The sequence below is a fragment of the Corvus kubaryi genome, unplaced genomic scaffold, assembly GCF_017639235.1.
Source record: "Corvus kubaryi isolate FWS band 111438036 unplaced genomic scaffold, C.kubaryi_AGA036_p1.0 37387, whole genome shotgun sequence".
NCBI classification, from domain to species: Eukaryota; Metazoa; Chordata; class Aves; order Passeriformes; family Corvidae; genus Corvus; species Corvus kubaryi.
Window position 1 is genome coordinate 13,467,339 of NW_024581129.1, and position 26,822 is coordinate 13,494,160.

Genomic DNA, 26,822 nt, shown 5'->3' on the forward strand with positions numbered 1-26,822 from the left:
TCATCAAGTCCAACCTGTGCCCGATCCCCACCTTGTCACCCAGCCCAGAGCACTGAGTGCCATATCCAGGTTTTCCTTGGATAGCTCCAGGGATGGGGACTCCAACACCTCCCTGGGCAGCTGATTCCAATGCCTGACAACCCTTTCTGGGAAGAAATCCTTCCTGATGTCCAACCCAAACCTCTCCTGGAGCAGCTTGAGGCTGTGGTCTTAACATGAAGAATGTGTTTAGAGCTCAAGATTTATTTCAAAGCTTTGCCACTGACATGGATAAAGGCAGTTTTCATGTCAAGGGTAAACAGGAATATTTTCAACTTCCCACCTCTACCCCTGAGGCTGGCTTTGGTGAATGAACCTGCAAGCCCATGACAACCTCAAAGGTGAGAAGACTCCCATGGTCAGGCCACAGAAAGAACCTGAACAGTTGGTCAGTGCACATAGCTTTTAATTGCTAAAGGAATTTTGTTTTAAAACAGCAAAGGTCTCAATCATATGCCATTGAGCCTGCTAGGCATCGAGGCTGGATCAGCATCTTTCTTAAGAATACACTTGTGGAGTTTTATTTCCTCATCTTTCCGATTTGAAGGACCAGCAAATGCCAAGAAAACGTACACTGAAGAAGTGTTTCAAAGTAGAAAAAAATGACAAAATACAGGAAGGTGTAGACAGATTCCAGCTCTCACATATGGAAAATTACCTGAGCAAAATATTGAGGGGGTTATATACCATACATAAACCTCAGTATTTTAGTGGGGGACAAACTAAACTGAGGAATGAGGAACATTAAAAACCCCAAATAACAAATCCCAAATAGAAAAAAGGATAAAGCACAAATGAGAAGTTTGTAAGGGAAGGAAAGCCATGCTGTCGGAGTGCTGGCTATGGAGCACCTCAGCTGCTGGAATAGAGTAGGACACAGCAATGGATATTCTCCACCACTTATATTTGCATATAGGGGATGGGAGAGTGGAACACAGGCCAGAGTACTGGGAAAAGATTAATTCCTCTTTGTCAGCTTTTGCCAGCCTGCCACTGTATTTACAGATGATGCAAAAGCTAAAATACTCCATCATTCAAAGCAATCCACGTCCCCAGGATGAACTCCTGCACTAAGACAAGACAGAGATGCTCTGCTCCCAACAAAACAATGTCCTTTCCCTAGCACTGAATACTATCTGTTGGATTTGTTTCCAGGTCATTAAGATCTTCTCCTTTAGACCATGGCTAAGGAGAGCCTTTTGCCAGCTGTTCACTGCTGTAAATCAGGTGGGATTTTCCTGAGGAAGGGAAAGAGTGAGCTTCCCTGTGAATGAGAAACTGAATTTCAGAGTGGAGGTCAGGGCAGGCACAGGGAAGGCACAGGGAAGGTGAGCACAGCTGACAACAAGCCCAGCAGAGACTGGGAGAGTGCTGAAGAGAGCAGCAAGCAGACACTCAGCATGCTGCCAGTGCAACAGTCACAGACCTTTCCACAGGGAAAGAGGAGAGTGGCTGTGCTGCAAGAGAGGAAAAAAATCACAGAAAGGGTCAGAAAACAGGCCTTCCTCCCTGGAAGGGCACAAGAGTTAAGTGATTCTCCATAAAGCCTTTTCTTTCTGGTCTCTAGAATAAAATACCCGTTGTCTATTTTAAGTAGCTACAGTTCTACTTGCTCTAATTAAACCTGGCCTCCCAGTTTAAAAGCTTTCTTCCTCTCCCTCTGAGGTCTGCAGCAAGGCACACCTGAGACATCTTCACCCCCCAGTTACTTCTTCTGTCTTCTGATCAAAATCTGTTATTACAGAAGTCCATAGGACATAAAAAGAAACTAAGAAGAACACAACAGAGAGCTCCTGATGCAGTTTAGCAAGAGATGAGGGGGGAAAAAAAGCACAAGAGATGTGCTGCTCCAATTCTAAGTCCAGAATTTAGGAAAAACTATTTCCTTCGCTTCCAAAAAGCAATATTCTCTCAACTCCATCTGCTGGTCATAGGGATAACTGTGAAACCATGCTGGTGTCTGGAAGCCAAATTTGCCCCATTGTGCTCCTAACCCATGCAGAAATACCAGATTTATTGGTATGTCCATGAAGGAACCATCCACCGCCACCCTTGGAACAGGCAGCACTGTAGGGAGTGCAAAGCTTCAGTGAGCTTGATGGAAAAGCCTCACAGAGTTCCCCCCACAACAGCTCCTCCCAGAGCCTGTGCACTCCAAAACTAGAGAGTGCTGGCTCCCAAACTGGCTGCACACCACGCTGAGAGCCCGAGAGCAGAGCATGGCTCACTTCCACAGCCCAGGGATTTTGCATGATCTCACTGCAGCGCAGCATTGCCAGTCCTGCATCAGAACCATTTCAGCAGCACTGAAGCTCAGTAATGTGTCACCAAAACTTCCAACAACATCGGAAGCAGTATTTTTCTTTTGGAAACAAGCCTTTCACTCAAGTTTTCAGGCTGCCCATTCCGTAAAGGGAACTGATTCTGTAGTAGCCCCACAAAGCAAGAGCTGATACGCTGTTTGGATCACCATTAAAACAAAACCAACCAAACAAAATCAATCCATCCTGCTGGCACTGAAAATTAATACCTTAATGCTGACCTCTTAATCATTTTAATACCATAAGGTTTGTTCTTCTTTTCTAATTAAAGAGATTAATCCAAATGTGCTTCTCAGGGTGTAGTGTAAGGTCACGCCTGGAACATGGGCTGCAGTGAACTAACACTTCAGAGACCCACTTTACTGGGCAGGCAGGGAGGAGAGGAGAGTGTTGTTCTCAGGAGAGTGGTAGCCTGAATTTGGATCAAAAATCCAAACCCACAGCTGCAGCACATTTGTCCTGGCTGCCAGGGTTATGCCTGGCAGTGGGAAAACTCTTGGTTACTGCTGAAGACGGGGTGACACATAGTAATGATTAGAATTATGTGGGTTAAGAAACTTAATCATCTTTTACTTTTGCAGTACACATGTAAGGTGTAAGGCTAAAGACTGAAAGGACTATTTAAAAATATTTTGATTTTCAGAACTTAGGGGTCCTCAGACAATGGCTGCACCTTTCTACTTCCTCTTCTCGTGTTTAAATACCCTTTGTGGTAACCACAGTGTTCAGTGCCATGCTGCAATTTGGTTTCCTGCCTCAGACAGGCCACATACCACCAGTGTTCTCATTCACGTGGGTTTGTCTCTCACATGGAATAGTACTTTGGGGGCCCTTTAAGATAAGGGGAGTATAGAGGGCTGGTTTAGCAAGATATGTGGTTGCAATCATCCCACAAAGGACCCCAATGGTTTCTTTTTGTTGCTTTTTTTTTTTTTTAATATGCAGTTGTCTTGCGCTTGCTGTAGTGGATGGAGTCTAAACCGATCCTCCACATGTTCGTTTTTCATCGATGTTAACATAACACAATACCCTTTTCCACATCACTGCTGCCTCCCTCAGGGAACAGGACAGGCTGTGTCTCCAGGCCAAACACATTAAATAAACCATCATCTCCAGGGACCTAAAGCATCCCAGGACATAGAAATGACAACGGGATTGCAGCAAGAATGCACGGCAGGATTGCTCAAACACTGCAGCTCTGCTCTGGGGACCTGCCTCTGTCACAAGCTGCTTTTCAACAAGAGCCATTTGGGTCACATTTTGGTTGACCAATGTGAGTGACAGATGTCACTTAGATGTGTGCTTCTGTAACTCATGGAACTGCTGTGGATGTTATTTTACCCTTAGGTAATGCCTTAACCTATGAAATAAGGTTTAGGCAAGCCAGAGCCTACAAACCTCAAGTCCTGAGTGAGCAAATTCTGCCAGTCTTACTCTTTCCTTGTGCCTCTGTGCTTAAAACTGGGGCAACATCTTTATCTCAGAGAGGTGCTGTAAAAATGAACTAATCCAAAGTACATGCCTGCTCCAGTGTTGGCTGCCACAGGAAAGAGCATTTGGAAATGACCAAGTGAGATATATTACAACATACAGCCAGCAATGCCCACAGCTACACACCAAGCTGCAAAAAATAGAACTAAATGTTGACTGTGTGCTCTTTCCAAGGGCTCTGTTCATATTGTTCACTGAATAAAGCAAAGTCCCTGTGGAAGGAATAGCATATGGCCATGGATGTGCTATTACCAAATAATTACACTGCCTTACCCACTGCTGCCAAATAAAGGTTAAATTTTAACAAGTGTGACATTTCTTTTTAAATTCTTGGCTTTGCAATAAAAATGCTTAGATGGAAACTTCAGTTTTTGAAGTCACCCCCCTGTCAGGAGCACCATGCCTCTGACCCTCACGTGAGCTGAGACCTTTGGGCTCAACAGTACTAATGTCTGTTGGCTGAAACGGCCATTACTCTCTGTACTGGTGTGAGGGAAAAGAAGATATACTGGACATGCAAAGCTTTTGACACCTGAGCAACAAAGACAGACAGTTCTGCGTGTTCTCTCAGTTGGTATTTTTGACATTTTAAAACCGCAATTGATAGTACTGGGAAAGTTTCCCTTACTTTCCTCTGTCTTTTGGACAAGATGGGAGAAAGAAAACAGTTTTTGATTTTATTTCTCTCCCATCATGTGACAAGCCTTGATTGCAAATGCCTTTATTCCACCTGAATATTGACCACTACATCCTATACTAGTAAGTTAGTATAATAAGATTTAGACTTTCCCAAACCTCACTTTTAAACGAGCACAAAATTAGGCTTCAAGATCACCCAGTCCCTGAGATGAATACAGCATTCTGGAGAGACCTGCAGGTTTCTCTGCAGCATCAGGACAATAACTCACTTGCTTTACACCGGATCCAAACACTAAATAAACACAATTAGAGTAATCATGCAGAAAATTGTCTTTTACAAATATTCTGCATGAGTGCAAGTGGTGTTCTGAACATGGTCTTAATATGTTCACAGGCTCCTTTCCATAATCATAAACAATAAATGACAGATGATATTAAAGAAAGATTTCACAGTGTTACTAGAGGAAAATCAGGAAGTGGTCCTCTAAAATCAGAAGAAAAAAAGAAGTTTTTGCATCCTCTTGCCTCTCATACAGAGCCTATTAGTGACAGGCAGGTAGCAAACTCAGTGATGGAAGAGCAAGCATTGGTTGTGCCAAAAAATAGCTGGTTTTTGATTTAAATTAAAAAATAAGCAATTTGCATCTTATGGAAGGTCTTACAAGTTTCTATAGTAACTGCTATCATGTGTAAGAATATAAAATGCAACAAGCTGGAGTTTCCATAGAAACAACACAAGCAGTTTGATTAATACACAACATCCTGAGACAAATGGGAATATTTAATTTCACTTTATAAAGAAAACTCTGGTAAGCATGATACTATAAACTTGTAAGGTATCCTAATAAGAACCGTTCTCATAAGCTTGGGACAAGCAAGTCATGCACAGTATAAAGTGAGAAGCATGTGGGGTGTTTACCACATCAGATTCAAAGGATACGAAGTACTATTTAGTTTCAGAAAGGTGATGATGTACCTAACAAATTCTAATTGACACACAGGACTTAAAGAAGACATTCTTGTCTGGTTTGAAACCAAATGTACCAGGCAAAATGAAAGGATGCAATGCAGTTTTTGTAACTGTGATTCTTTACAAAGTACGATCACTGCATAAAAATGTACATGGGTTTTACATACACACTGCAGAGTGGAAGTGAGGAACCACGGGGCAACTCTGATGCTTAAATGACCGTGGAGAAGTAATTTGATAGTGTTGCAGAAGCTGGATCACCCAAGAATTTAGAAAGCACTAGGAAGAGGTAAAGAATGCTGGAAGCAGCAGGTCCAACTCACCATGTTTGGCACACTGGTGACGGGAGTACTCTTGATGTCGGCAGGGAAGGGAGACAGACTATTGGCCATGCCTGGCTTGTTCGGCAACTGAGGATTCACTCCTGCAGCTCCCATCTGCTGCCCTCCAGTTTGACTGAAAGGCTGCCCAAAGGGACTAGTGTTACCTGTCATTCCCATCTGGAAAAGAATGAATGAATGAAATGATTAGAATTTTCGTGATTCCAAAGGGAGATAAAAAAACCCCCACATATGTCAAATATCCTGTCTTTGCATTCACAGAGACCGAATTCCAGTTTAAGCTTCTCAATATTAAATTCTCAGTATTAAATTCATAATTTCACAACTTTTACCAAGTTAAAATACATTCTAAAAAGATGTTTTACAAATATATACAGCTCTGTAGGGCTGAAGTCTTGCAATTCAACTTACAAAATCAAAGGAAAACACAAGATTATCTTTCCCAATGACAGAAATTACTTTTTCCAACACTACAGGAACTTTGGGAGACCAAACAAACTTCAAAACCTGTGACACTTTGTGCATTGTGAGCACAAAGCATGACTTTGTGCACAAACAGATGGGAAGGGAGGGGAATATATAAAGGCATCGAGCAAACGGTTATCAACCTGTGTTTTGGTACTTGAGGAGAAGTGTCTGAGCAAAAAGATGTCTAAGACTGACAACCTTGAGAAATGACACCCTGAGAACTCCCCAAGACTAGAAAACAGAAACACAACTCCCCCTGAATGACTGGAGAGAACACTGTACATCCAAAGAGCCACTTGGCCTGCAGGAGTCTCCCCCATGGGGAAATCTCCATTACTGGAACCACAGAATCACTGATGTTGGAAAAGACCTCCAAGACCATGGAGTCCAACCTGGGACCTATCACCACCTTGTCACCCAGCCCAGAGCACTGAGTGCCACATCCAGGCTTTCCTTGAACACCTCCAAGGACGGGGATTCCACCACCTCCCTGGGCAGCCGATTCCAATGCCTGACCACTCTTTCTGGGAAGAAATTCCTCCTGATGTCCAACCTGACCCTCCCCTGGCACAGCTTGAGGCCATTCCCTCTCATCTGTCCCTTGTTCCCTGGGAGCAGAGCCTGACCCCCACCTGAGTCCACCCTCCTGTCAGGGAGTTGCAGAGAGTGAGATCCCCCCGAGGCTTCTCTTCTCCAGGCTGAGCCCCCCAAGTTCCCCTCAGTCCCTCCCACAGGAGCTACTCAACAGATGGCATTTGTTCACCCCCCTGCCTCACACTGGGAGGATTTCTAGGTGACTTTATGACCTGGTCCTAAATATGAATCCAACCACTGAGCAAAGTCTCTATTTGAAATAGTAAATCCTATTTTCCTCTTCCCTTTACCTCTCCAGTCTTTTCTTCCTCAAAACAGTGGTCTTCTACAGTCCTGGTCTCTTCCCTTCCCTTGCCAGCAGGGATTCAGAAGGACTATTCCCATTGCTGGAAGAAGGGCTGTTCACACCAGTTTATCACTGGAACAGCCTCATAATAAGGGATTACTCAGGGGTTGCTTTTTATGCTTACAGGAATCGGGCTGAATGAGCAGTTGAGGGAGCACCACTTATGAGCAATAAATTACACTGGGGCAGAGTCCAAAAACCACAATTTGACTGGGCCTTGTCTTCTTTGTCCCTGTACTTTGTACCCTCTGGTTTCAAACAGCTGGCCCTGCCACTCTCCAAGCAGCTTTATGTTAGGAAATGCTCCCTTTCCCTGCATCCTGCCCAGTGACTGTTGCCAGATTTGGGCCTTTCTTCACTGTACAAGACGTTCTATCTTTACACATTAAAAAAATCCCAAAAGCTGTTACTTTGCAAATATATGAGGTTATCAAATATGTGCTGTGTCCCAGAGTAAAGCTGAATAATTCAAATAGCAAGTAAGACCAAAAATTAGCATCTAAAGTTTAGTCCCAAGACTGCCTTTAAAGAAAAGTGGTGTTAGCTACTATCACATTGCACAAATATAAAGAATTTCATTTTCTGTACTTCTGTGTTTGTTTTGCAGACTGCATGTTCAGAGAAATTAGTTTGTTATTTATTATACCACAGATTTTGGCAGCTTTCTCTGAAGAATTAATAACAAAGTATTTAATAAAATTACACACTCAACCCGTTATTTCAGACAAGGTATGAAAAAGTGTCATCTGATAATGATAGCTGTTCATTAATGCTATGGGGGTCTATCAGATCAACAGTGAAGAAAATTTCTGAAACTACAAGTGAGATTCTGAGAAAACTTAGGAGAACTATTGAAACCTTTCAGAAGCCAGAAATAGGAACATTAACTCTGGGGCTGTTACTCAGTTTCCTCATGTCTAATTCCCAACTACAAACTTCGTTTTTGGAAGGACTTTGCCTTTCCAGTCCTCTTTGAACTTGCTTGAAAGTTTGGAGGAGTTTTTTGAATACTGACTACTCTGGCAACCACCACTACACTACAACTTCCTGCAAGCCCTTACAGTCACCACCACCACTGGGAGAGCCATGGGGAGCCCAAACTGGGAGACAGGAATGCTGCTTGAACAGGAACCTCTTTCCATGGCTTCCATGGGCCCTCCAACCTGCAGAACACAGTGCAAGCAGAGCCCTCCCTGGACCTGGCAGCTCATGGATAGAGAAGACTCAGGCACCAGGGAGGAGATGGAAAAGGCTCAGTGCAGGCAATGAATGCCCAACATGGATGTGCTGAGCTTGGAAGCCTGGTGTTAAAAGCTTCTGGCAGAATCGTACACAATTGAATTTTCAAAGAGCAGAAGAGAGATTTTCTTTAAGCAGTGAGAATGCTGAGCAAATTTTACCTCAAATTTAAGTTCTTGCACCAAAAGAAACAGAGAGGTGTCTCCCATCTCATTATCAGGAAATATTAATGTCTTTTTATTAAAGGAAAAATGTTTAAAAATAGATTTTTAGAAAAAATATTAGAAATATTTTAGTCTCAAAAGACAGTTTCAAGTTTGTTAAAAGTCTAAACCACTAGAACATCCCCAAAGCACCGAGGCTCTGCAATCCTGTCAGGTACCACCCCATGGTTGTTTTATCTTATTTTAACATTTCCTTTTCAATAGATCTTGTTATTAAGCAGATCACAACTATGTACAACAACAAAGCAACCTTTCAAATCTTCCAAACTGAGTGCTTAATAAGATGAGGATAATTTGTCCTACTCTCGGTGGTCATTAAGTAATAAATACTCGATTGAAATTTTAAGAAATGCTTTGCTGTTCTTTGAAAGCCATCTGGAAGCAGAGTAGCTTCCATTTGAAACCTTGTATTTTGGTAAACCTGCTCTCTGCCACATTGTATTTCAGTGTCCAAAGCTGCGCTTTCATAGGGGAAAGGCACCTAAAGGTAAAGCATTACACCAGTCTGTAACTTTCAAAAAATAGCATCGTTTGATAACATTGGAAAACATTAGACCTGTCTTTTAACCTACACTTCATTTTAGTAAATAACTGCCAACGAAACATAAAGGCTTTTTTTAAAGTTCATCTTTAAAAAAAAAAATAGTCTGAATAAGTGGAAAGACCTTTTTTAGGTGGCAATCCCTAAAGTAAATATGGAGACAAAAATTAGGACGGACCATCCACAACATGAGTTCACTAAAATTGATAGATGCTTGCGGTTTCAGGGGGGTTTAACTCAGTTTTTCCTGGGAAGAATTCAAATTAACAGGACTGTGATTTCCAGAGACTAAAAGTGCACAATACAATGTGAGACCTGCTCGAACAAACTCTTATCTATTTTTAACAGTTTCCAACCAAGTCTGGGATCAGCGAGGAGTTTCAGTGGCAGAACAACCTGCTGACAAACAGCATTAAGATCCACAGCGTTCCAGAGCTATTACTGGTACCCTGAGGAGCAGCTCGGAATTGATTCCAAACACAGCCAGGTAGGGACTCCAGCAAAGCAAACCACTGTCAGCTCCTCCCTGGTGGGAAGGCAGCAAACAGGAGGTGGAAGGAAAGGAAGAATCAGGCAGATCCCTGCGTATCACACTCTGAAAGATGCCCGAGAGCGCGAGGCATAAACTGCAATTCCTGGTTAATTATCTGAACGCTGAGCTCAGTGACTTCTGTGGAACTTCAAACCATGGCTGACTGAAATCTCAAAAAACAACTGGTAAATATAGGCAGAAGATTGAGCCTACACATTGTAAAGACTTCATCCTGCTTGTTCATTCTGCAAATGGAAACCGGCAGCTGCAAGCAAAGGACTCGGAAGGCTCAAACACCCCAACTCCTGCCTCTGTTTCCAGGTTTTTTCCAGGCAGGTGAGGGAAGGGAGATACTCAGAAGACTTCTGCTTTTTGTATTTCTGAAACACAACTCTGATCCCAAAATAGGTAGTTCAGGGGAAGATTACCAGGTAATTAAAAGTCATTAAAGAAGATAAACCAGCAAGAACACTGGAGTCTACAACCTGGTAAGAATGGCCATTTTCATGGGGAACTCAGAGCCGTCACAAAGATTTGTATTTGGCTTAAACTTTGTTAAATTTACTTTCCTAAAAGGAAGGAAAGCAAAGGGCAATCCAGGGTGAGTTGTTTCTTTTCCACCTGCATGGAACAGGCATGTTCCACAGGGCTACTCCACCTTCCATCCAGCGCATCTCCACTGCAACAAAAGCTGAAAGTTTCTCTCTGACAACCTGGGTTACGTTGTTCACTCCCATTTTGTTCTAAGCTCAAGATGTTCCCTACATGTTGCCTTTGCTCCTCTCCCTCATTTCATCTCCTTTCTCCTCCTGATGCAGCCACCATTTTCAGCAGCCCTCTTCCCTGCACTCCATCCCACGGTGGCTCCTTTCATCCCACCTCATCCTCTGCAACTCACGTCTTATACTTGTGTTTCTGTGCTACAATTTTGGGCAACTCTTGCTTCTTTCGCCCAGCTCTTTGTGGTCACAACTGCGTGAATTCTGATGGAGTAGAGCAGACTTGCCCAAGAAAGGTGTTGTTCTGTTCCACCAGCTGCAATGGGGGAGATAACAGGGTGTATCCCGAGTGCAAGTTAAGGCTAGAGGTGCCTCAAGAAGGAACACGATTAATGCAGGACACCACCTTAAACACATTATTTCTGCTCTAAAACAGTTTTCAGAAATATGATAATGACACTCTCCTTTAATGGAAAAGAGGCATTTAATTTAATAATTCTGCTATCCCAGGAAGACAAGTAGATTCTGTTCCCTTTTTTATCACTATGGCAACTCTCTAAGATACTGGAATGTATTACTGAGTGTGGATAGGAAATAGGGTATTTCACTCTACTCTCATAAGCCAAGGAATGTACAAACTTCCAAGCTGAAAACCCCCCACCAGCACTTAAAACCTTTGTTCAGCTGCCTTGGACTACAGGAGCCATCACACTGCAGCACTCTGAGCAGCAGCTGTGGGAGGTGCTTCTCCTGTTTTGCTTTTTAACTCTCTTAGGAGCAGAAAAGCAATTCCATTTCCTCTAGTTCCTGGAGTTTCATAGATGTTATAGAGGAAGCCCATGACCAAACCTACAAATCTCACCTGAGTGTGCAACTCAGGGGTGACATGACAGAAGTGAAGTTCACCAATCTAATCCTGAAGACACCTTTCACAGTAGACTGGATCTCCACACTGTGATGTTCCTTCTGCTTTTAAAGCTTTCTTTTTTCCTCCCTTCTTCAGCACCACTGACACACCACAGTACTTCCTCCTCTAGCCCAGCACGAAGGAGGATAGGTTATACTCCCTCTTGTACACCAAGTGTTCAGGCTGTAAAAAACCTCTGCCCTTCCCTCCTCCTCTAAGTTTTTATCAACTGTCCCCTCACCTCCACCACCACAGCTCTCACTCCTGCAGTCCAGGGTACTCCATTATCACATTCCTCCTAGACTCCCAGGACATGCAACCAACAACAAGGCTGCAAACCCCTTTCCCTGTTACAAGCACATCATTTCCTACTCCCTTTTTTAGCTTCCTCTCCAACACACTGTCAGAAACCACACAACTGCATGCAGTTATGCTCCTTGCAACCCCTTTTCCTTTGGGAAATTCTGCTCTCCTCTGTTGCCCCAACCCACTTTTCACTCCAGGGTTTCCAAATTTAATAAAAGGTCTGGCCGGACAAACTGAGTTCAGTCTCAATTTTCCTGTGAGAGAGAAAGCACCTGCATTTGTAGGCATGTGCCAAGGAGCAGCACCCACCTCTGATAAAATTCCTGGGTTTGTATCTTATATCACCACTACCTACATAAAGTTAATGCCTTTTTTTTTTTTTTTTAAATTAGCTAGTCCAGACAGATTAGTCAAGAAAACCCCAAAAACTACCCAAACCAAAAACCCAAAGCAACAAACTTATCTCCAAGTTAAATGTTGATTTTAATTACATTTTGAAGCACTGACTCTGTACAAAAATGGAAGAAGGTTATTCTGGCCAAGTATTTAAAAACAAAACAATACCATCACATTTGGACTGAGCTGACAGCAGAAAAAGTACTGAAAGGTTGATATGAGAATCAAAGAACTCAAAGCAGCACGGGCTCAGTGAAAAATAAGGCTGGCTGAAGTAATCTGATTATGATCCAATCCTGTAAACTAAAAATAGTTATCATTAATATTCAATTCAGTATCTGCTGGATTTTTTGACTAGAAAACAGCCTGGAAAGAAAGGAAGCAAGCTAGACTAGCTTGGCCAGACTTTGAAAGCCATGAATCTGCAAAATGCTTGAAGAACAAACGTGAGGTCTCAATATGCCAACAGGAGGGATGAAAAGACAACTGGATATGGGGAAAGTGCCATCGTTATGTGTCTGGAGTGATGGGAATGCTGCTGCAACAATGACCAACATGCTGTGGTAGTTCAAGAATGACAGGTAAAAATGACAGAATCCAGAGAGGTCTCAAGTAGGGCTCAAAGGACTAATGGGCATGGCCAAGGACAGGCTAATTGCAATCTAACAGCCTAATTTATTTAGCTTACTATTTAAGCTTATTCATTTGCTTATCTTATTAAGACAAGGACTGAAGTGCTTCTACAGTACTGGTTTTGGGAATAAAAAGGTGATAACACAAATATTTTCTATTTAGCAAAGACATATCAACAGATATGAGCTGAAGCGCTGTAGCTTCAAAGCCAAAATTAGGAAAGAATGGAAGTGATTAATACCACTGAAATTGTTAAGATTATATTAATGTTTTATTTAAATAGTGTGTGTTTCTACTCATCAACAGGAGTTAGTTCACAAAAAATCATAAGGCCTCTAATCAGAGGTATCCTGTCTTTGTACCACTGTCATTTTCATATGCTTTAGTCTTTATAAAATGGAACCTTGTAATAAGAAAGATAATTACAAATTCTCTTTTGCTTGTCCAGAGACAACACAAAGATGAGAAGAAAAAACTATCTCAGGAAGCAAAAATAATCTGAGACCTTGACTAGAGTCCATAAACCAGACCCAGGGACTAAACTCCAGGAAGGCAGGCGTGCAGAACAGAAGCCAAAAAATGAATCAAACTATTGCACCCTCCTTTGCACCCTAGGTCTGTGTTACTGAGCATGGCTGAGTGCAGCTCCAGGTGATGGCCGTGATGAGATCACAGACAGGATGGACTGCAGCACAGAATTCCATCCATTCCCTCAATCCTGCAGCAATTAAGTCGCCTCTTCAGACTGACATTGATTGCAGGATCACAAACCAGTTCTATTGTTAGTTAGGCATCCTCAGGAAACGGCACATCTCCTCCCACTCCCGAGGATCAATTTTTCTCTAATCACTTTGGAAATCACTGGTCAATTTGACCCTTTTTTCTTAATAGCCTCACAGATAATTAAGTTCCCAAGATCGCTGAGCAGAGAAATGGACAGGTAGATGATGACACAGTCCCGGTTCTGGCCAGGACAGATTTATTTTTTGCAGTAGCTGTGAGAGGGCACGTCCAGGGCACAGAGGTTATTCTGTACCACTGCTGGGGGCAAAGGAAAGGGAGTCTCTTCCAGGGAGAAGGGGGTGTTTCTGAGCATTTTGCATGTGAATCACTCACCTCTCCGTTTGTTTTCTTATCTCATAGCTGTTTCTTGTTCTTATCTCAACCCGTGATCTTTGCCTTTTGTGCCTCTCTCCTCTCTAGCCCACCGCAGGGGGAGGGGGTCACGGAGAGTCTCAGTGCGAGCACTAAATTGGGGAATACAATTCTTAAACCACAACAGCCTTATCTGGCACGCAGCGTGAGGCCCCAAGGGTTGAGATAACAACGGATCTGCCGAAGCGGGTTGGAAACAAATTTATCTGAGCATTTGCTGTTATTAGGTAGGGAGCCACTGGTCACAATGTTGCCTTGTCTGTTCATGGGGGTGTGGTACCCAACCTGCTTCCTTAAGCGCCCACCATGGTGCTCTTTTTCAGAGCAGCGAGAAGGAGCAGGATGGCTTTGTTGCTTGTCAGTTTATGACACGATAACATCGAGAGCAATGAGGGTCATTTGGGATGAGCGTTCAGTGCTGCTCTCCTGACCGTACCTCGGCACTACCTTTGGGAATCCATTAATAATCGTACACAGTCTGTGGGGGGGAACAGGAGAGAATTCTTTTCCCCAGCTTTCCACCCCCGTTTCCTCCTTCAGGCCTGTTACAACAGTTTCTGAGGATTTTTAATTTCCCTTGGAGGTTAAGTACACAATCCATGTGGCAGAAGTTTGCATGGAGCGTGCCATGGCCATACGCCAACTCACTGGCGACGATGTCAATGAAATGAGAACAGGGCTTCAGGTGACTCCCCAACTCTGGCAATATGAAGATCATCTTTTTTCCTCCCCACCAACCTGTGAAAGGCTGTCCAAGACTGTGGACAGACTGGATCAAGCAAACTAGAAAGTAAAAGTCCCATGTGGACACCAGTATGGACCAGAATCTCTGCTACTGGGAGCAAGCTGACCCTGGCTTGACAGGGGACACACCACAAGGTAACCTCTGGTTTCACCTGCATGGCCACAGAGAGGACATGAAGAAGTGGGATGGAAAACCCACCTCTGCCCTAACAGCAAGAGCACTAGAGCTGAGAGGAAGAACAACCACTACAGGAAATTCTTCGAGGATAAATGCCACTCCAGTTTACTGTGGGCACATCCTCAGACAGAATAAAGGGCTGATGTTACTGCACATCCTCTTGAAGAGACCTCTGGTTCATATTTACAAGAATAGAGAAACAAGTACCATGATCTGAGCTAGAGGGGCCCTGCCTCCAGCCAGGTGGAGAAAGGGGACTATTGGATCTCTTGGACTGCAGGAATCCACGGCCTGGCACATCAGACCCACAAGAATATGAGGCTTTAGTTGACACCTATGCACAATGTGCCCTGATGCCATTGAGATCTGAGGGGCAGAATACATCTCTGTTTCTGAGGTGACAGGGGGATCCCAACAGCTGACTGTACTGAAAGCTGAAGTGATTGGGAATAAATGGCAAAACACTCCATTGTGACTGGCCCAGAGGTCCCAGGCATCCTTGGAACGGATCACCTCAGAAGAGGGTATTTCAAGGCCCCAAAAGGGAAACGCTGGGCTTTTAGAAGAGCTGCTACGAAGACAGAGGGAATTCGACAGCTGAATTCCTTGTCTGGTCTCTCAGAGGACCCTTCTGCCGTGAGACTGCTGAGGGCTGGAGAACAAGTACTGATCACTACCACAACAGTGCCCTGTCGGCAACACGGCACCAGCTGGGCTTGCAGGACCCCATCCACGGATGGGCCGTGGACTGGAGAGCTGGAGTGCCCAGCAAGACCTGCTCATCCTTTAACAGCCCTACATGACCAGCTGTTAGTCCAATGGAAAGTGGAGACTGACAGTGCACTATCGTGGCCTGAATGGTCACAGCATTACTGAGAGCTGCTGTGCTGGACATGCCCCAGGGGCAGAAACACAGCTCCACTATTTGGCATGGACTGATCCAGACTGCACTGGAAAAGGGTGAGGCTACAGAACATTTACAGCACATTGATGACATCACTGTATGGGAGAACAGGGCAGAGGAAGTTTTTGATAAAGGGGAGAAGATAATCCAAATCCTCCTGAAGGCTGGTTTTGCCATAAAGCAAAGTAAGGTTAAAGGGCCTCACTGTAGGTTTTTGGAGGATGCATATCCTAGAGCACAGTCAGATTGTCAGCTCTCTCCATCTTGTGACGTGGAAGAAAAAGGATTTCAAGTGAGGCCCTGAACAACAACAAGCTTTGAACAGATCAAACAAGGGTTGCTCAAGCAGTAGAGCTGAGAGGAAGAACAACCACTGGGTCAGCCAGCCAAGACAGGACAGGATGTATAAAACATGCTCTACAGTCAGGGAGAATGGTCCTTCCTGGTGTGTCTGGTAAAAAGTAGCTGGGGAGACTTGAGGATGACCCCTGGGGTTCTGGAGTTGGGGATACAAAGGATCTGAGGTCTGTTACACCCAAACTGAAAAAGAGATCCTGGCAGCCTATGAAGAGGTTCAAGCTGCTTCCTAAGTGATTGGTGTTGAAGCACAGCTTCTCCTGGAACCCTGACTACCAGTGCTGGGCTGGATGTTCACAGGGAAAGTGCCTTTCACACATCATGCCATGTGAGCTCCTGATGCAGTTTGCAACCAGCCAACAGCACACCAGCCCTCCTGCCCTGGAAGACATCTAGGACTGCTAGAACCCACAGCCATAGACTAAATGAACTCAACAGACATCCTGGAGCGATGGCTACTGACTTCAGAAATTACACCTGTGCTTGTGGGTGTATATATATATAAATATAAATGCATGTACCTAGTTGGAAGGTGTAGGAATTGGACATGAGTACATGGTATAAAAGAAGGGGTAATGTTCTGGTTCCAGCCAGGACAGGGTTAATTTTTTGCAGTAGCCAAGAAGGGGCATGGCCAGGATACTGAGATCATTCTGTATCACCTCATACCATTGACAAAAGTAAAGGAGTCTCTTCCTGGTCCAGGTAAGCCAGCAGGAGGGAGGGAGGGGTGACTCTGCTCTGAGCATTTTGCATGTGAATCACTTGCCTCTCTCACACACTTTCGTTATTAATATTGCTGCTGTTACTCCTTCTTATCTCATTGCTTCTAGTAAATTGTTCGTATCTCAACCTGCGATCTCTGCCTTTTCTGCCTCCAGTTCTCATCTTCCATGCTTCTGCCTCCAATTCTCCTCTCCATCCTGCTGCAGGGAAAGGGGAGGCAGAGCGAGTGAGTGGCAGCATGGCTTGGAGAATCTCAGTGGGAGCACTAAATTCGGGAATACCACCCCTAAAACCACGACAGACACGCAGATTAACATCTCCATGAAGGAAGGCACAGAGACCTCTGCCATCACCCACCGCATTTAGCAGCAGACACACTACCCAGGGCTCTTGAGGAGCCACCACCATTGCCAGCGTTGTCCTGTCAGCACCTCAGAGATTATCTGAGGACACGGGAGGGAGCTGAAAGCTCGATAGGAAAGTTTAGAAGACCCCTGGGGTGGGGGTGATGTAAAGAACTGCAGCTTTGACAGTGGCAGTGTGAGGACACGCAGGCAGCATACTGGGTATGCTACTCTGATCTGTTATGACAATAGAAAAATAGGAAGGTCAGAACCACCTCTTTTTCTCACCAAACTCTTCTCACACCTCTGAATCTGACAAAATAGCTGTAGGAGGAAGTCAGCCTTTTAGTGAGCCACCACTATCCCTATATTATTCTGGACTTAGTCTATGGTATAAAAGCTAAAAACCAATTTAAGTCCCAGATTAATAATTTAAATTATTTCAGAGAACAGAACATGCCTGTCATAATTAAAGATGAGAGAGAGCAGAGGCATCCTAGATTTGATCTGTTTTGATAAGAGGCCAGATCTTCACAAACTAACAGCAGTGTTGAAGAGTTGCATACGTAAGAGCTTGGCTGTTCAACAGTGTAAACTGCTCTAGTAAAACACATCTGCCACTCACTACTGCTTTCTTCTAAATCCCTGGATTTGCAAGGAAGGACGTTCTCCCTACTTCCTTCTGCTCTATCACTGACACAACCTCGTGTGATACAAAACGCTAAAGGCTGAGGAGACAGTAACTATTTCCACCTTTCAAGAGCTGCTGTGAACTCTGATGCCATTTTCTGAATGCCTGAGCTGGAACTTTAGGGTTACACTTCATCAATAGCCTTAGGCTGACAGAGCAGCTGTGCACGAACACCGGAACCCTTACAGAGCCACAGCTACTCAGCACCTCTCATGCTTCACCCAGAATCCCCACTTACACCACTGAGATGTTTGGGACACTTTTCCTCTCTCTCTCTCTCGTTTTTATTTTAGAAAATAGAGCAAGCTGGCACAAAATGGGAATTCTGCACTTCCCACTATGATTTACAGATCCAAGCAGTGTCCTTTGGATTCAGCATGAAGAGAATGACTGGGTACAGACCCAGTACCCTGCTCCTACCTCCAAGCAGTTGCTGTCCTAAGGCACTACAGGACAGGGATGACTCAGAACTTCCGGACATGCCATCCCAAGCATCCTTTACTTCCTTCTTTTATGGGCCTCACCAAAATCAGCCACTTCATACTCCATTATTAGATTAAGCCCTCAAATCCCTTGCCATCAAATTACCACACCTACCTCAAATCTGGGCTTTCAACACATGACTTGGTTAAAATGCTCAGCATTTTGTTCCCTCTTTCTCTCTTCCCATCCACTGAAATGTTTTTACAAGCAGCATGTCACCTTGCTTGGCTTAAATAATTTTAACTTTCTTCCTTTGAAGCTTTATTCTGTCTCAAGACAAGGAAATCAAACAGTTGGGTGTCTCAGATGTTCAGAAGTTATGAACTGAAGTCTACAAGGTACTGTGAATGAAGGAGTCAATCTGCTCCAGGTAATGGAAGACCTAAGAAATTCAGACTGACAGGCAATTCAGCTGCTTTTAATGCTGTTAGTGACAGTGAAGGAGGACTGGACTGCTTTCAGAATGCTTACTTCTGCTTCCCAGAGAGGCAGCACACAGAGACAGGGACCTGTGCCTTGCCATCTGCACCACTTCACCCCTGGATCCCAGGTGAGCAGAACACACACGAGCTCCAGAGCTGCTATGATCTGGCATCAGCCCCCTGGAGTTAATTCCTTCTCAGTCCCTGTGTGCTGCTGCCACAACTCCCAACAGTGCTTTGCTCACAGACTTGGTACCAAAGGGCAGCTTTTCAGCAGGCACAGGCTGAGGACTTCGCTCTTTGGACCCTTATCTCCCTCTGGAACGAGGCCCAAATCTCCAGCATGAAGTAAGGTCCACCTCACCGATTAGGGCTCCCGGTGAAGCGCAAAAGACAGGTCCATTAGGAATTCATGTTCATTTGTGGAGGGGAAAGACAGGCTTTCTTTACTACACTGGCATCATCTTGCATCTGTTTACTGACAAAAAAAAGTAAGTCTCTACTAATTGCTATTTCATCCTATAGTAATGTGTTCCAAAAGAAAGTCACCATGGCACTTGGAATGTATATGCCAGAGGGACAGATGGAGAGGCAAGGAAAAGATTAATCATTTTATGGCAGAAAGCCAGTGGTGTTACCAAAAAAAAGGAGAAAAAAAAAGCGAATTCAGTCTCAGTGCAAGAATGGTGGCAATGATGGCATCTGAGACGAGGTGAGAGCGCTCACCTAAACCAACCTGCAGGTTTGGCGGTTTGACAAAACATTCAGTTAAAAATACTCACTTGTAAGTCAGTAACAAGAAAACCTTAAAATGTAACATTTCAAGAATCAGTTTTGAGAATTAAATCATGATCTGGCCACCAGCGTTCAGAGGAAGCCAAGCTCCCAATCTCCCATCTCTTTAAGCTAATTGCTATAACCAAGGCCTACCACAACAGATTCATGAAGCAATTACTGTCTTGTTCTTCAGCAGTAAATCCACTCAAATTAAAATACTGAAATGTCCAGGAATAATTGTTATTTACTTCATCCTTTATCATTAAAATTTGGTAAAACTAGAAATACAATTTTTAAAATCCCATTAAGAGGAAGCCAGGTGTTTTATTACCACTTGTAATAAGATTTGAAATTCTCTTCCAAGCATTTCACAGAGGCCAAAGAAGAACTTAAGTATTCCAAGGCCTTTAAAAAAAATGAACCCATGTTTCCCCATAATTACTGAAATATAAAAGACAAAATTTCATGGGAAAACCTTCTTTACAAATGACTGGATACACAGAGAACAAATTCTTAATACATTTAACTAGAAATCAACTTTTCCCAGGAAAAGAAAATCAAATGATCGTATGCTTACACTGTATACATGCCCGAAGAAAGAAAATGACTCCAAAATTCTGCACAAGCCTGAGCACAAACACAATGGAATCAACTAAAATTTCTGCACTCAGCATCACTGTTGTACTTATGAATCAAAATAAAGCTTAGGTTTACTTTGTAATGAGTGTCACCTCTGCAAATAACTTCAAAGCTCTAATGGATAATTAACCACAATTGATCAATGCATTCTGATTGCTTCAAGAGCTTTTATAAGTGCCAAGCAGAGCAAGCGGCTTTCTTCAGATAAACAAGAATTATTCTTAGTACACAAGAATAGAAACTTAACCAGAACCACAAAATTAACTGTAGATGTTTCAAAGGTTTCTTTCATCATGAAAATCTAGTTTGGACACAAGGAATAATTCAACAATACTTGAAAGGAGAATTTTGAAAGCCTGAAATTCAGTGAATATATGCCTCCACAAATACTTAATTGCATACTCACAGGCCAAAATTTTTATGAGTGACTTCCAGGAGAAGCTTCAGCGTGCACTAAAACACATTTATAGTCACACCAAAACACCGTTTTCTAACATAGGTTCTCAACTGAGAATTCCTGTCCTCCCTCAGCTCCTGTACTTCATCGCCATTAAGCTGAATTAAAAAAGTTTAGGAACAGTAGCGATAGGCAAGGGGCAATGTCTTCAAACTGAAAGAGGGGAAATTTGCATATAGATATGAGAAAGAAACTCTTCCCTGTGTGAGTGGTGAGGCCCTGGCACAGGTTGCCCAGAGCAGCTGTGGCTGCCCCATCCCTGGAAGTGCCCAAGGCCAGGTTGGACAGGGCTTGGAGCAGCCTGGGATAGTGGAAGGTGTCCCTGCCCATGGGCTTTGAGGTCACTTCCAACCCAAACCATTCCATGATTCTGTGATTCTATAAATGCAGATTTCTATATCAAATTCAACCCAAAGTCTGCACTCCTTCCCTTATCTTCTGTACTGTGGGTATCAGCCTTTCAAACTGTACCCAACAGGCCCCAAAAGAATTGCCAGCTGTGTCTGCCAGCACCTCAGCCGTTCGGAAGTGCCTATAGTTGGCTGGAGACAGCCAAGGAAAGGGAGAGCACGTCATGCTCCAAAAATTTAGTATTATAAGGAATAAGCTGCTTTGGTAAGAGAAAACAGTAGCACTACTGAAGAGGTTCCTACCCCATTTATCTCCCAGAAGCTGGCCAAGGATACATTATCAGGCAGTCCATGGAATGTGATATTCCACAGTGGTGGGGGAAAAGGCAACAGTAGCTCTGAGGAGGAACAGCAACAACATCCCCAAAATATAATGAAAAGAGATATTCTGTGTCCTTCCTTTACAGTGTATACTCTCCTGGACAGACATGAATGCTAAACGAAAAGTGGAAACACTGAAGAGAGAGACTGTGACTCTAAAAGTAACTATTCTTATTCAATCCAGACCAGGGAGAAAAATCAAATAGACAAGAAACAAACTCACACTACAGGTTATATTAAATACATTAAAAGAAACAAAAATCAATATTGCTTACTCCAAACAACTACTTAGCACAAATATCACAGCCTGACATTAACTATGGAGAAACGTAACTATAAATAATTTACACTGTTAAAGTAATTTTTAAATAACTTTAAGAGCCAAATATGTTTGTTTTGAAACACCACAGTGACTTCAAGAGCTACTATGACATTTCCAGTCCTTCTATAAAGCATGCTCTCCTTGAAGATTTAACAGCACCCATGAAGATATTGAGACAATTCTGAACAGGCTTTTAAACAAGGCAAGATCGGATGGTTGTTTTTAAACATGATTAGAATGGAACAGTTTAACAAACCAGGCCTGTACCACATTCCTCACTGACAGCAGCTGCACGGAGGATGATCCAGAAATGCATTTTAACCCAAGATGCCCATATCAGACTAAGGGAGCCACCACTGTTTGTTCTGAGAGAGAAATCTCATCTCCAGCTGGTGGTGTTCCAACACTTGTCCGTTACCAGGGTACAAAGATCCTCCCATCCTAAAGGCAGTTATTTAATTAAGTCAATTTGCCAAAAGCTTCAAAAGGCACTTGTTTTGTTTCCAAAACTCCCCTGACAAGCAGAGCAGCCATGCAGCCAGGGCAGCACTGTGCTGCAGTCACTCTGAGAACACAAATCCTTTCCTTCCAAAACAGCAGCAGAGTGCTAAATGATCTATTTACCACTCTCTTCAAAAAATGTATTTCATTTCTTTTGGCAAGGATGGCCCTATATTTAACATGCTGTATTTTCATTATGATTCATTCTAAAACAAAGGCGCTGTTGAACTCTTTTTAGGGCACAGGACACTTATTTCCCAAACCTAAATAGGATTTGTACATAGATACCAAAGAACACATCCATCACTTTGGGATTTGAGCATCCTCAGAACACGTAAGCACAGATACTTCCAGGTGCTACTTACAGGTAGGTTTTGTAGCACCAGGAGTTCAAAAATCATCTCAAGTTCTTACTCATCTAAATCTCAATTCTGCAAAGTATTTCTGGCCTTAGAATCAGAGCCATTGCTTGGATTACACACAAACAGTTAAAACACAAGCACTAAGCTTAGTGTGCCACTTCACAGCCACAGTAATTTCTGGAGTAAATAAAAATACTCTTTACTGTAATAGCAAGAAGGAGGAGGACGAGGAGGAGAAACGAGCACGTACTATTTACAGCCCATGGACACAGTTACAGCAAACTGATGTCACACACAAATGGACTTCAGCTTCCAAACAAAAACCAGGTATTTCCTCCAAACATTCAGAAGAAGGAAGGAAAATGCCATTATATTTTGCCATTCCTTATACTCAGCTGTGCAGAGTAAACTAGCAATTGCACCAATAAGAATTCAGAATTATTTTTTGAGATGTGGATGAAAAATGTGTGTTGAAACACCTTTTCTAGTTTAAACGTTATTTAAGGTGAAGAATAATCTGCCCACTACAAAGTAGATTTGGGCATGCTCTGTGTAGCCTCTTGTATTGAAATTTTGGCCCCCTATGGAAATGAGGGAATTTCAAAATTCCAAAGTGCAACTTTCCAACATGATCTTATTTTTTGCCTGATGGTTGAAGTATCCCATTTTCCTTCAACAAAGTGGTTTTCACTTGTGGAAGCTGCAAAAAGAGAATCGCCTCCTCTCACTGCTTCCACTCCTGATCCATTTCTCAGGAAGGCTGACACAGTTTATCAAGCTCTATGTAATTTTCCAAGTTTCCTGTACTGCCTTTTTTCTAAAGAAACAGACCAGAAGCATTTAGTTTTCAGACCATAACACTGCCTGCTTTGACACATTTCTGTATGTCCTTCCAATTACAGATTCCCAATATAATCACAGATCACTGTCAAGCACAAATATTAAGTTTATCTTTAAAGTAAGAGCAAACTTTGAGACCTGCTAAAAGGTCTTTTCATCAGAAAGGCTCCTGTGAAATTGTATCTACATGCATGATTAGAGTTTATTAAGAAAATTACTGTGACAAAGACATTTCCTTCTGACTGAAGGAACCAGGCATTTTGTAACTTCTACACACCAATGTTTCAGTTGGCAGGTTTTCCTCCCTCTCAATATCTGAGTCATTTTTTACCTGGGTATTAAATCCCCAAACTACAAACAGCAGCAGAAAGATATGTGAAAGCAGTTTGAAAACTAGAAAGAAGTCATCTCAGTTTTATCTGTCAGTAAGGATCTGGGAGTTTCTGTCATTTTGACTAACCTGAAACAACACTGTAAATCTTGCTTTTAATCAATAGCTTCCAAAGGAACTGGTGGATCTGTTAGTTTCACTCCCAAAACCTTCTTTCAGATAGACTTCTTAGAAATAAACCCCATTCTAATAACAAAAACTGAAGAATTACAAGACTCTAACCAATATAATTGATGGTTAGTGACAAAAATCTTAATGTTCGTGTTGTGTTATCACAGTGGAAGATAATGCACAATTCTGCTCTGAAGAGATCCCACAACACTTAATTTTTGTCAGCTGGCTGATAAGCCAATGCAAGTGTACAGAGAGGCTTTTGCTGGGATGTGAAGAAGGAGGAGAAGAAACTGAGCTGAGGTTTGTCCCCATGAAGGCTGAGTGCTCTGCTTCTTGCAGCCCTGGAGCCAAACTGAACCCTGATACCTGCATAAGCACCAGCCAAGTGACTATCGCTGCAAAGATCTTCAGTGACATTGCACAACTGCAAACAAGACTTAACTCACATACTAGAAACAGGAAACAACTCAATTTCAGGTGCCAGGAGTAGCAGTTGTGGGAAGTGAGCTTTTTAAGTCACTAAATCTCTTTGACGTATCAGCAAACTCATCTGTGGAGCACCACTTTCCACGGTCATGTTTCAAAACAAAACTGCCTCGGAGACTTTCATTTTACTACGAGTCATTGAGTTTTGCTATCATGTGTTTCTCTGTATTTATAACCTTCTTCTGCTGTATTATTACAAAACCACATATGTCTCTCCTCAGTAAAAATGCTCTTTCGGTGCTCCTTATTCATCAGAGAATGGAGCAGCTACGGTCAAGTCTGTAACATTATTAGGAGTCCCCTGGAACTGGGAAACAGCACTGTTTGGAATATGATTTGGACTGGCTACTGGTGTTTGCCAGAGGCATGGTCTGCTAGGAGACAGGCAGCTTGGCAGCTGAGCACGGACAACTCTGTGGATGAGAAGCAAATTAACTGCAAGTCATGTTAAAACAATTCAGGCAGAATTCAGACAGATTGAGAGCCACCAGAGAAACAAACAGCACCAGCAGTTTGCTGTAACACACAGAACTGCAAAGGAATGAGAACATCTTCAGCTGACTTAATTCACAATCAGCAAGCGTATCTAAATCTGGTACTCAGCAAGAGCAACTGGGGGATCTGTTTAAATAAATAGCTGGCTTCATTTTTTCTCGTCACAAATTTTCCTTACCACAGATTCCTCACAACACCGAGACAAGTAACATAACCACATACACTATGTAATTCTTGCTCTTTAACACAGCTCATTATCGTATTTAATTTACTCAAGATTAATTTCCAACATCAAAACACCACTCAGTGAACAGCACAGGGAGCAAAACTGTGAATGTGCTTGTCCAAGGCACATGTATTAGACAGACACCCTGCCTGGAAACAACAACGACAGAATTCACTTCTTTTATAGCTCAACATTAAAAAGCCCCAGGACAACGGGTTACTCTCTTGGTGGAAATAAAAAATGGTTTTACTGTTTTCTGAAGTTCACTTCTGGTAAGAGTTCCTCCTCCTCTTTAATCTGAACCTACCCTTACTGAAACATACACTGCCATGTGGCTATTCTGACCGAAATAAAGTTGAAAACATGCACTGTCCAAACAAATTAGGCCAATACCATTTACAGCAAAGAACTGTTTTGCACTCATAGGCAAAAATCCAGCAGAACAGATCTAGTTTTGCACAGTTAGTGACTGTTTTGAGCCTGTTCAGGTTTTGATGTCAATCCCACTACTGATACCAACTTCCAGTGGGGCTTAAATACATACACAGAGGTAAGGAAAACTCATCGCTTGCACATAGCACTTGGAACTCCGTATCTAAACTCCCTGCTACCAGATCACCTCCCGGAATACTACAGTGGAAGATCTGCCAGCCACATCAGCTTTTCCATCAGCTTCTCCCTGCAGGCAGGTTCTATTTTATATCAGTGTAAGTATTTTCCTTCAGAGAGTTTTCAAAATAGGTAGACTGAAGTTAAATCTTCAATCTTCAAAAAGGCACCCCGAACAACCATTAATGTTGTAAACCTCATAACTAGGTATGAAAATAAACAACCATTTTCTTCTCATCTCTTTATAGGTTTGGTCTGATGAAACAATTTAATCTTTTTCTGAGGCATACGGTGCCCAATGTTTGGCTAAACTGCACCTGCCCTACGGTGCCCAATGTTTGGCTAAACTGCACCTGCCCTTCAGAAGGAAAGCTGAACTTGGGGTAGGTTTAATAGTTCTATAAAGAAAAATACCTTGAAAGCAGCCCCCAGCAAGCTGTATCTTCACTGCAGTTTAACAGCAATACCTTCTGCAGATCATCAGCCATGCACAACTCCAGACTTTTTCCTAAATTTCTGCTGCTGGGTACCAGAATATCCTTGTTGGAATGATAGGACTCTGAAGTTACTGAAGAAAAGGTGATTCCTTTTACAGAATTGTATGAGAAGGCATTACAGCTTGGAAACACATGGAAAACACTCATCAGAATGGGACTACCACTTTTTCAAGGAAAGAGCAGAAGTACCAGTTAGGTGAATCACTGTCCAAAACTCTTGACACAGGGCAAAAAGGAAGTCTGAGAACCATACATAATAAATGGGAACTTCCCAACATTTTCTTCTAACTTTCCATGGGCTTTGACAGCTGTGCTAGGACAAGGGGAACGCACCTCAGCAAGAGACTCTAACAACTCATCAACAGAAACATAACTTCAAGCCCTTGCCAGCCACAGGAAGGTTTCATCACCTCCACTTGGAAAAGATGAACTCCCACAGCAACAGGAGAGTGTTAGGCACAAGCATGTCTCCCATGAAGTGGTCACTCCTATGGAAGCAATGACCATCTGCCGAGCTTTGCTACTGCTTATCACATGCAACAACCAACAATCTTAAAAAAACAGTTCTAACAAGATGTTCTAGATGGCTTGAACACATTTTCTGGACTTAATGGACTCAACAAAAAACATGGTACACCACAAAAGGACAATTCCTTACTGCTGGA

General features: G+C 42.9%; 1 protein-coding gene across 5 annotated transcripts in view; it reads right to left on the reverse strand.

Moving 5' to 3' along the window:
• LOC121669146 (CREB binding protein) overlaps positions 1-26,822 on the reverse strand; it is a 95,575-nt gene that overhangs the window by 50,685 nt on the left and 18,068 nt on the right. For all 5 annotated transcript variants that reach the window (XM_042037701.1, XM_042037700.1, XM_042037698.1 and 2 more), the window contains one exon: positions 5,784-5,960. In XM_042037701.1, coding sequence (XP_041893635.1) covers positions 5,784-5,960 — 177 coding nt within the window. The remainder of the gene's footprint in view (positions 1-5,783; positions 5,961-26,822) is intronic.